Source organism: Carcharodon carcharias, chromosome 5 (assembly GCF_017639515.1).
Source record: "Carcharodon carcharias isolate sCarCar2 chromosome 5, sCarCar2.pri, whole genome shotgun sequence".
Lineage (NCBI taxonomy): Eukaryota > Metazoa > Chordata > Chondrichthyes > Lamniformes > Lamnidae > Carcharodon > Carcharodon carcharias.
This window is the reverse complement of record NC_054471.1, coordinates 193,507,119-193,519,233: the sequence shown is the minus strand read 5'-3', so window position 1 is coordinate 193,519,233 and position 12,115 is coordinate 193,507,119. Positions and strand designations below refer to the sequence as shown.

The following is a 12,115-nucleotide window of genomic DNA, read 5'->3' as shown; positions in this document are numbered from 1 at the left end:
AATCGAAATAAAGTGGTGGACTGACTGAAACTATTTAGATTTATTACCTTTTTTTTACAATGGGTCATCAACTCTCTCAAGCTACAAATTAACCCCATATATATGAGTGATGTATCCTCAAATGAGAGTTGTTATGATGGTCTGTTGCAGTGTGCACCTTTTTTTTTTCAATCAAAGATTCAGTTCTGTAGGCTACAGGTAATAACATTGTGACCCAGTTTGGAAGTAGATAAACTCCAACAAATGATCCGAGTGATCTGTTATTGAAGTTAAACGTTTTCACTCGCTGTTTGACTAGTGGTGCTGTCATGACGACTGATGCCTGGACTGCTTGGCTTGGATCTTCTAGTGGCAACAGTATATCACGGTCATAAATAAACTCCTAACCAATCTTAAATCGTGAGTGTGATCTTAGGAAATTATGTGCTGTTTAAAATACACTCTCTGGAGCGATTTTAACCCTGTCACCCTGTTGGAAACTGATCACCTGGGCAGTTTATACCACCAGGAAATGTTACCCCGTGAAATCCCCTCTCTTCCTGGTGTCTTCAATTTCAACCAGCTCTTTGGAGAAGGCGTATCTCCCTTTCAATATGTAGGTTAGTATCTGATGATGTCATCAGGGCTTGACAGTTATTTTCGCAGTGGGTTTGAGAGTGTTAACAGTTGTAGCTTCCAGCAACGTCAAGCTACTGGCAAGAGAAGCTGGGGTCAGAAGAGGCTCAACCATCTTCAGCTGCTTCCTCAATGACCTTCCCTCCATCATAAGGTCAGAAATGGGGATGAACAGCACCATTTGCGACTTCTCAAGTACTGAAACAGTCGATCCAAATGCAGCAAGACCTGGACAATATCCAGGCTTGGGCTGACAAGTGGCAAGTAATATTCGCACCACACAAGTACCAGGCAATGACCATCTCCAGCAAGAGAGTATCTAACCATTGCCCTCGACATTCAATGGCATTACCATTGCTGAATCCACCACTATCAACACCCTGGGGGTTACCATTGACCAGAAACTGAACTGGACTAGCCATATAAATACTGTGGCTACAAGAGCAAGTCAGAAACCAGGAATCCTGCTGTGAGTATCTCACATCCTGATTCCCCAAAATCTGTCCACCATCTACAAGGCACAAGTCAGGAGTGTGATGGAATATCCCCCGCTTGCCTGGATGAGTGCAGCTCCAACAACACTCAAGGAGCTTGACATCATCCAGGACAAAGTTTGATTGGCACCACATCCACAAACATTCACTCCCTCCACCACCGACGCACAGTAGCAGCAGTGTGTACCATCTACAAAGTGCACTGCAGGAATTCACCAAGTCTCCTTAGACAGTACCTTCCAAACCAATGACCGCTGACATCTAGAAGGACAAGGGCAGCAGATGCATGGCAACACCCCAATCTGGAAGTTTCCCTCCAAGCCACTCACCATCCTGACTTGGAAATATATCGCCGTTCCTTCACTGTAGCTGGGTCAAAATCCTAGAACTCTTTCCCTAACAGCACTGTAGGTGTATCTACACCACATGGACTTCAGCCGTTCAAGAAGGCAGCTTCTTAAGGGCAATTAGGGATGGGCAATAAATGCTGGCCCAGCCAGCGAAGCCCACATCTCTTGAATGAATTAAAAAAATACGTTTTTTTAACTTAGGGGCAGGAGAGGCACAAGTGCTCCTCTGGCTACCTGGGGACAATTGAAGCTTCCACTGTTCCCGTGTTCCCCTGCTTGGAACTGCCACCTCCCCAGCCTCCAGCTTGCAAGCCCTTCTGCAATCTCCATCTCACCAGCCTTCCAGGAACTGTTCTTTCGGTCCTTTGCAGTTGCCTCCTACTAGCTAACATTACACTGCTTGCTGGACAGCTGCCACTTTTCTCAAGTATCAGGTGGATAACTAACCAATGACATGCGTTAATACCCAGGTGTTAAAATTGCCCAGGCCTCATGCTACTGAGGTCAGGAGAGTTTGTCTCCCAACTCAGCCTCTGCCCATTAATTCCCGCCCTGAGTTAAAATCTGGGCTTTTAATTTAAGGGGCCAGATGTTCCAGAGATTTTGGAGGCCAAGTCACTGAATATATTTAAGAAGGAAACCGGTTTTTCGACTCTACAGGCACCAAGGGGTGTGGGGAGAGAGCAGGAGTACAGTGTTGAGAAAAAGGATCAGCCATGATCATACTGAACAGCGGAGCAGGCTCAAAGAGCTGAATGACCTACTTATGCTCCTATTTTCTCTGTTTCTATGTTCCCCTTTGATAAAAATGGAAGGAATGTTATTTTCTTCATACCGAATGGGCTGCCAAATAAATGATTGGAATATGTGACTTGAAGGCATTCACTCCTTGAAAAGGCAAATTTGTTACAGGCAAGGAATAGCCAACAGTCAATTGTAATGCATTTGTGATCATCATCCTTTGAAGCATCTTGTACATTTGCTGAACCACTTACAAATGTGTGATAAAGCAAGGAGAAAGCCACCCTTGACCCTGGGAGAGCCAAAAGCCAGTGGCCAATTTAGGAGATTTCCCTCTGACCCACTGATGCATTTAAGCAAACTCTCAGGTACTGTTGCAGCTCGTTAGTTTCTTGGTACTCCACTGGCCTCCAACTTAACTTCAATAACTTGAAATGTCTTCCTCTGAAATGTCAGGAACCTGCCCAGCTCCATTTATAAAGCAGGGCGGAGAATCAATACACACTGCACACTACAGTAATCTGTTCCAGAGGGCTTTGACTCTGAGAAGAATAGCTTCCCCAGATCTGGCCTGACCTTTTGCTTAAATATTTTATAAATATTCCTCATAGTTTCTCCATCCTCCGTCAATCTCATATATCCTGTGCAACTGAACATCCAATGCTTTTAAAACTGCAGTTAATCTTCCTTTTTCTGATATGCCTAATAATGAAGAGTCGTAACGCTGGGTAGTTATTTTGTTTATGTGGAAGTAATTTTTATCCTGACCTTCCACAGAGCCTCGATGCAATGTGTCATGCATGGGCGTCATAATTGGACACAATCCTTGCTTGATACCAGTCTAAGCCTGCTTAATTTTATTTTGTACCGTCTTAATACAACCTAAAAATCTGTATTTGCCTTGTCTCACAGCCTGAAGTTGTTCAGCGATTTATCAGCTGTGACTGCCAAGCCCATGTTACCTTTAACAGATCTCCCCTATGCCCCCTCCCCTGCACCTCATTGTGTAAACATGCTTCTAATTTCCTGGACTCAAATGTAAATATCCGTTTTAAAAGAAATATTCACGCACAAATGTCCATTTCACAAACCTATCAAAATCACGTGCCCTATTTATTTGATCTAAATTTTTAGCTCCCACACTCATTTTTGTTATCTGCAAACCCTTAACGTGGAATAATTATTGACAGTTCATAATACAGCCGATATTATGAAGATTAATATAAAAAGTTCATGGTATATCAAACAGATATACTGTGTAATTGTGGGATAGAAAAATAGAGAAACTTGGTGAGTAGAAAAGATGTGAGAATAGCTTATTCAGACAAATCAACCAGCACCATTGCTAGTTCGATCACATGATTGGTTGAATTTATTCGATGCCCTGGTCCTGACCTTTTACTATTCAGTGTTGCTGTTTCTTTATATATTGCATTTGATTGCCATTGACGTTTTTTTGATCTAGTTTTCCCATTCAAATTCTGCTCAGCCTATCTCTATATTGCAATAGTTGAGATCTCATGATAGTTTCCTGTTGGCAGGCTCCTGAGTACTTGCATTTACAGCAACTGTCACAGTACTGAAAGGAGCACAAACTTTTCTTTATTTAAGTTGAATTTGATTTTATACAATCTACACAAATGGTGCCTGTTACTACATTAGCAATCACAGTAGGTGTTGGAACTGATATGAAGCATATGCTACAGCAATAATATCAATCTGTTTCTGTGAATGTGTTGTGGCATTTGCAGGCTTGACTGAATAGTGTTACAAGCCTCCCTCTTTCATTAACATTTGCATGTCTGCTTGGTATTCATAGCTGCTCTTTGTTCAACAACATACACAATGTTATTTTTAATTTAAGAGGAATGGTTTTATTGTATGAGACATGTCGATGCTGTAAAATTAAATGTTGCAATTTTATACTTAAAGGTTTTAAAAGTTAAAAGGGTGAAAGGGGAAAGGTTTGGGGGGAACATTAGGGGGGAACTTCTTCACTCAGAGAGTGGTGAGAGTGTGGAAAGAGCTACCATCTGACGTGGTAAATGTGGACTCACTCTTAAGTTTTAAGAATAAATTGGATAGATACATGGATGGGAGAGGTCTGGAGGGTTATGGACTAGGTGCAGGTCAATGGGACTAGTGGAATAATATTTCAGCACAGACTAGAAGGGCCGAATGGCCTATTTTCTGTGCTGTAGTGTTCTATGGTTCTAAGTTATATATACTGTAAAAAAAAAAGGATACTCTACCTTTACTCTGAAGTGGTGATTGAGTACATACATCACATTTTGGTTTACCTTTGCAAGTTAATTCAAAACATTTCTTTGGTTTAAAACTCCTTTGATCATCAAGATGACTCATGATTGACATTGTTTCGTCAGGTGTGCAATCAAGGTCCGGCGACTCTGCTGAAAATATTGCCTTCGTTCTAGTTCAGAATAACGTTTCCATTTCACACACCGGCCAGAATGTTTTTCATTATACAGGGAAATAATGAATATCTGGGAATAAAAACAAGGCGGGTAATCTAATCAGATGGCACTATAAAATGTGAGAAAGAAACTTGAACAGTTTACAACAATTATCAGAGCGCTAGGCTGTTGAAATCATCTTGAGACATCAGTTTTATATTCATATTTAATTATGTTTGTGATGTTATTATACGGCAGTGAGTGCCAGTAGAGAAGCTGAGTATGATGTCATTCATTCACATAGATTACAGTTTATGGTCATAAGATGGCTACAAGAGCATAGTGGTTATGTTTATGAATTAGGAATCCATTTTGGAGCACTGCCAGCTAGTTCCCATCTAGTTCAGATGCCGTGCACTCTTCCTATCCTTGCCTTTGACTCAAAGTTTAAAAAACCTAGTTGTGTATTTGTAGTTTGTGGTCATGCTCTGTCCTGTAATGATTCTCTTAACATGGATGTAGTCTGATTACTCCAACAGTTATATAACATAACGCACAAGAGATTGGTAATTCGTAATAGTGCTGTAAGTTAATTCCAGTATTGGTTTGCTGTTTTCATTTTCTTCAAAACACAACAGACTTTTGATTCCTGGAAAATAAGCACTCAAAACTCTTTTTTTTATTAAGTTCCTTGACCAAATTTCTTTTTCTTAAAGGTGTCTTCTGATGCATAGCCCCAGTTGATTATCCAACTTAGTGAGGCATCACACCTTATGTTATGCTATTAGCACGCACACATGCACTTTCACCAAAGGTCACTGGATATTGGTCACAACTGGAAACCCTGCAGGTTTTTTCCATACCTAACGCAGAGATGCTGAGGCCAGTGGGAGCACCTTGTTGTTAGTCCAACTGAGACTGATAATTCAACCTAAGATCATCTTGTCTGTGTGTAACTTAGCTCCTGTTAAATAAATGTGTGGACCCATTGAGAGAATCTCAAGTACACTTTAAAAAAAGGTGTTATTTTCTCCAAGTACTGTGTACACTTCTGGGCACCGCACTTTAGGAAGGATACAGTGGCCTTGGAAAGAGTGCAGTGCAGATTGACCAGAAAGCTACAATGGCTCTGAAGGTTAAATTTGATGTTTGTTTTCCCTGGAATATAAAAGGTTAAAGGATAATTTAAGGTGTTGAAAGAAAATGAGGGATTGGATAGAGAGAGACTTTCTTTCTGTAAGTGGAGGAGCTGAGGACAAGGGATCATAACTTTAAAATCCGAACCAAGCCATTCAGGAGAGAAATGAGGAAGCACGCATTCACACACAGGTTGATAAAAGTCTGGAACACTCTCACAAAAAGCAGTGGGTGCTAATTCAATTAATTTTAAATGTGAGATTGATAGATTTTTCCTAGGCAAGAGTATTGAGGAATGTGTCATAGAGTCATAGAGGTTTACAGCACAGAAAAAGGCCCTTCAGCCCATCAAGTCTGCGCCGGTCAAACAAGTACCTAACTATTCTAATCCCATTTTCCAGCACTAGGCCCATGGCCTTGTATACCATGGCATCGCAAGCGCACATCCAAATACTTCTTAAATGTTATGAGAGTTTCTGCCTCTACCACCCTTTCAGGCAGAGAGTCCCAGTGGCTAAGGTTGGGAGATGGAGTTAAGATACAGATCAGTCATGATCTTTTTGAATGGTAGAAGAGGTTCAGTGTGCTGAATGACCTACTCCTGTTCCTATGTTCCTCACTGACAACCCATGCTGAAAGCTGTACATTGCAGTAATTGTTTTATCAGATTTTAAACTGTAGAGAAAATGGGGATCCTGAAATACTAATTGAACAATTTCAGACCCTATATGCCATTGAGAAACAGCTGTAAAAGTATTAAACCTCATATTATGCTGAACCATTGTTGCACAGCTGTGCATGGCCTGTGTATGTTGTCCCTTTGCTGCATGGGGATGTCAAAATGCACACTTAGTTAACCATAAAATAATAGTGTAACACAGTACGGTAGGAAGGCATTTATCCCATCGTGCCAATGCCTGCTCTTTGAAAGACCTAATAACAAACAGTTTTAAATTCAGTCTTCCCACTTATCCCATAATAATTCTTCCACAAAACATTCTGCACCATATTATACTTTACCACTAACTCCATTTAGACACTTCAACATTAAGCAGATTTCAATTTTACTTCTGGCCAAAGGTGCAAGACTGGATAACACCAGCTGACTTACAATTTTAGTGCTAAATAAGTCCACGCAGTTAGTCATATGTACATTTGCATCCTTTGATCTTGACTTAACTGTACAGAACAACTATTAAAGAGAGATTTCCTTAGTGAGTTGTCACATCTCTCACGAGTCAATAATGTTTTGATGATCTGATGGCTGCCTTGCACTTCCAGCTGTCAGTTTATCCATTATAAATTTCAGTGCCACATTTTATATTGGAAAATATCTAGCTCAGCATGTCACACTTTAAATGCATCCTTCTGCTCAGGGAAATGGTGCAGAATGGCCACTGGTGGGACGGCAGAAGTGAACAAGTGCACATGGGCAGATTCAATTATAAGTGCAGGCATAAGGATTTGAAATGCACCTGTAACATAGGGACACAATGCATGAATTTTAAAATGAAACCTACATTGAGGCATGATGAGGCCCTAAATAAAAGGCTTTGTTCCAATTCTCTCGCAAACTATGCACATCCAATATCCAGTGTTGCCTGGTGCCCGTCTCCATCAAAATGCCTGGCAATCCATTGAACGATTATCTACTGTCAAAAACAGCCCATTATAAGTTGGAAATTTCCAATTTGGAGGAGCCAGATAATGGAGCCACTTAAACCCTGTTTAGATAAATTCACCTTGGTCATGAATACCCAAGCAAAAATCAATATAAAGTATTTTAGCACCAACTTGGCGTAGTCATTAGGCAAAAACTATATTTTTAAATCTTTTTGTTTGATGAGAATTCTCTTAATACTTTTGATTTATTTTTATTGCAATGTGTTTGTTTTATTATTCTGGAATGTGAATCATGTATGCTTTTATTTTATTTCTTCAGTTCTACTTTTTACTTTATTTACCTCCATTGTCACTAGGTTACAGTACGGCCTGGACTCGGCTGATCAACTGGCAGACGAGCACGATCTGATAGCAGTCTATGTGAGCCGACTGCAGAACGGCACACGGTTAGTGTTTGTTGAGTTCCACATAGAGCTGTACTGGGGAAATAAGCCTCTGCAATGTTTTTAAACATTATCTGTGCCATCCTCTTGGAATGACTGCAATGCCACACTCATGGTGGGGTGGTGTGGGGAGGATGAGAAAACTATCTGAGTTCCCTTGTGCCCTCTAAGTTCTGGGACTATTGCATTCCTGATTAAGAATCCACGGTGTGCTAGTACCATTGGTACAGGAGTTCTTTACTGTATTTTTTTTTTTGTATGTAAACAGGGTGCTACTGGAAAATTTTGATCAGGGCAAAAATCTCTCTAAGTTGAGGCTGGTAGTTGCTAAGGCCTTGCTTTCTGATTGCGCTGCTCCAAAATGCACGTCTGTCAGTCACAATGGCTTATTGATCAATTTTGTGAGGTTCTGTGTGAGGAGCCCTAAAATCATCCATCACCTCGCAAGATATTCATTAATTATTCTTGCTTCTTATTTAGGACTCTCAAAATTCCACAACCCTGCAATGTGATGTCTAAACGTCCTAGGGAGATGTTGTGTTAAGTGTATTTTTGAGTCAGGTTCATTGACACTTAATCTTTCCCAGCATCAATAAATGGGCATCAATAAATAGAATTGTTCTATTGAGGCACTTGATCTTATTTTCAGCCTTGCAGTGCCATGCTGGAGAATAATGACGGGTGAGTTACAGAAGAGTTCTCAGAACTGGTTGATTAAGTAAATTATTAGCCATTTCTGGAGCTTGTACACAAGAGTGCACGGAGTTCAAATAATACTCAGGCCTTCAGACATAAAACAGAACGTATCAGCAAAATGACTGTACAACACGTGCGAGTTTCCTTCAATAAAAATTTCACCACTTTTTAACTCTCTTCTTTGTTTTAAAATCTAGTTGCTGTTTTCCATTTTTGAAATCAAACAAAGCTTTTAGTGGTGTCACACTAACATGTTCACCATGTCCTGCTCCCTATTTGAGAACCAGAAGTGATGCTGACTTTTTGCTGTACTTGTTACACTAGAGCAGTGTGGTTCAAGTGAGAGGTTCATTAAACACTATTTCACAGGGTGTTTGTGGGAAATGATGCTTTGGTTTCCTGTGATAACGTGAGGGACTCTGCACATGCGCAGGAGAGCAGACAATTCAGCATGTACAGACTGTTTTAATCCAGATGTTCATATTTTAACTCTACATAGCAATGCAAATGTATCAACCAGTGGGAGAGGAAAAGGATTGGACTTCTGCTGGCATTTAGGTCAGTTTGTCTTCTTGATGATGTTAACTTCTAGCTCCAGTTGTTAAATTAGAGGCAGCGCACTAATACATCAGTGTCTGACTGTATATTAAAGGCGCGTGAACCTCATTGGGGAGCGTGATATACATGTTTGATACCATAAATTTCACTCACATTGATGCTGCTACAGTGCTTCAGCTCCACTTCAGCAATCAACATACCAAATGAAATGTTGAACTCTATGGCCAACAGAGTGGAATATAAATTAGAGGAAGTGGGGAAGCAGGCTTTGTGGTACTCTGGCTAGATAACATTTTGTGTACTCTGACCACAAGACTGATCCCGAGCATATTGGAGGTCTGATGTATGGAGGATACACAGGAGAAGTTTTTACTTTTTGTCCAAGAAATGGTGATCTTTCGGAGACGTATAAGTTGGTTATGGAAATAATAAACCTGAAATATTACTTCAAAATGATTTGCAGAAGTATAAAACAAAGGTACATAGGTTCAAATAAATAAATGACAATGTTAAGGTTAATATCAGCCAGCAAAGTTTCATTCACACAAAGCATAATTCATGTGCAGATTAGCACACTAGCTGCAGGAACCCTGGAATTATTTCAGAAACAGTTGGACCTGGCAGTGGATGTTAAACTTCTTATAACCAGTTGGTGAAGGAAGAGACCAGAAGTCAATCTTTAGACTTCAGTTTTCGATTTATTCACGGTGAGACATTACAAATGCCTTGCTCCTAACCCCAACAAGCCATCACCAGTGCCAATAACTCTTTTGAGTACAAACCCGTTTCCATCTGTTTCAGATGAAGTTACATTATTTCATAGTTTGCCATTGTGAGATTTGAACTCTTGATACTCTTTTGAGTAAACCTGTTTCCATCTGTTTCAGATGAAGTTACATTGTTTCATAGTTTGCCATTGTGAGATTTGAACTCTTGATCTTGGGGTTACAAACCCAGTACCATAACCACTTGGCTATTTTAGGCCAAGCACCAGTGCCAGTAAGTGTCTCTTTACATGTGCACAAGTCATTATTCAATGAGTGCCCTCACCTGCAGTCACTTAGCTGTAATTTATACAAATAAGATTCCCTTTTTTCAAACACAGCTTAAATAATATTTACAAACAATATTTCAAAACAAATCAAAGAAGAAAAAAATGATTTTCTATGTCCTCTGTAAAGCATTACATTACAGGATAATCTTTGGTATACACATTCCTTTTTATGAAACAATTCATTGATTTCTTGCATCAAGCCACTTTATCTTGAAGATTTTCTTTTATTTTGAAAGATTTCGTTCACGCTTGAAAGATCAACCCTTAATTTTTTTTCACTTATACTTTTTATAGAGTGAATGGTATCCCACAAGAAACAACTGTCTATGTAACATTCAGTGGGCAAACTGTTCTCCGTGCATCCTTGGTATAGAATTTCCCTTAAAATATTTGGCAAATAGAATCCCATAGTCACTGCTTCCACAAAAGCCAGTGTTTCTGCATCTAAAGTATTTTTAACAAATCTTTTAATTCTCTTAGCTTCTCAGGCTAAAGGACAACATTTCCCATTTTCACCCATCAAAAATATTATAAAATCCACTGCACTCGAATATCAATCAGGAAGATTGGCATGAGAAGCTTCACTAAAAATAATTAATCTCATGTTCTTTGGATCACCCAAGAGTGAAAACTTAAGTACACATTTCTCCATCTTTATTTTTTGTCTTATTCGCCCTTAAAACATCCTCGAGTTTTGGTTGCTTCATCATAGTTCCAATGCATCAAAACTAGCATCCAGTCTTGCCTGGATGCATAACCAATTCAACTGACCAATCCAAGCTTCAGAACTGCTCTGTTTCTTCTTTAGATGTGATATCATCTTTCTATAATGACCCTGCATGATTAACAGGGATGGACACCTTCTAAGTGGGATTGCTGATTCAAATATACTCCAGACCTATTCTGCTTAATGTCTAACCAATGTATTTAAAAGTACCTGAAGCCTGACTAACTTTCACATTAATCTTATTAATAACACATTTCGCAAATTCCACAGCACTACCCCATAAGAAATCATCAACATGCACTATGAAGATGCCTGGAAGTTTCCCTTTTGGATACCGTAGAACATTGCGTGATTTGCTGCTTTTAGTTAAACACAGCCTATTTTCAGCAAAACAAATCTCACTGAAAAATACCACACTCGAGGCATCATTCAGGCCATAAAAGCATTTATCTAGTTTCCATAATTTCCCTTCTGCATCGCTTGCCTCTTCAGGCCGTTTCAGAAACACTTTCCTCTGAAATTTGTCACCCTGCAGAATGTGGCTTTTATGTCAATTGGTCTACACTCCGGCAAATATATGGCCACGAGAGTTTCAGGATCACTTTTCCTGCTGTGGGCAAATCGACTCTAACATCTTTATCGCCCAGTTGCTCTTCAGAACCTCGAGTAATTAGCCTCGCTTTAACCTTAAGTCCTATCTGTATGGACCTATTCCATACAAATCCATCCATGCAACAAGGCTGGTTGTCCCCTTTCAGTACTTTGCAATTTGCCCCTGTCTGTGATGCATACAGGAGGACAGGTCACACTGCAGCCCTGTAAGTCATGAGCTTGGTGGTGCCGGGTTTGAGGTCTTTGTCACCAAACACTCCTTTCCTCAGATGGCCAAAGGCTGTCCAGGTGGTCATGCTGAATTTCATCGCTTGATGTCTGCCCTTGCTGGGAGGAGGCTCCTAAGGTATGAGAAATGAACAACGTTGTCCAATGGTTCATCGTGGATCTTGATAGTCAGGGGTGGGGGCAGTGTTGCGTAGCTGGAGCAGGCTGGCAGAGGATATTTGTCTTCTGGAGGCTTAGCCTAAGGCCCATTCTTTCATACGCCTCCATGAATGCATCAACGATAGAGGTGAAGCTCTGCCTCTGAGTGTGTGCATACCCAAACATCGTCAGCGTACTGCAGCTCAATGACAGATGTTGGGGTGATCCTGGTTCTGGGAAGGAGGCTTCATAGGTTGAGTAGTTTCCTGCTTGTCCTGGAGAGTA

General features: G+C 40.3%; 1 protein-coding gene across 8 annotated transcripts in view; it reads left to right on the top strand.

Annotated features, from left to right (window-relative positions):
• The window catches only part of dtnba (dystrobrevin, beta a), a 464,573-nt gene that overhangs the window by 310,619 nt on the left and 141,839 nt on the right, over positions 1-12,115 (top strand). For all 8 annotated transcript variants that reach the window (XM_041188318.1, XM_041188316.1, XM_041188314.1 and 5 more), the window contains one exon: positions 7,731-7,820. In XM_041188318.1, coding sequence (XP_041044252.1) covers positions 7,731-7,820 — 90 coding nt within the window. The remainder of the gene's footprint in view (positions 1-7,730; positions 7,821-12,115) is intronic.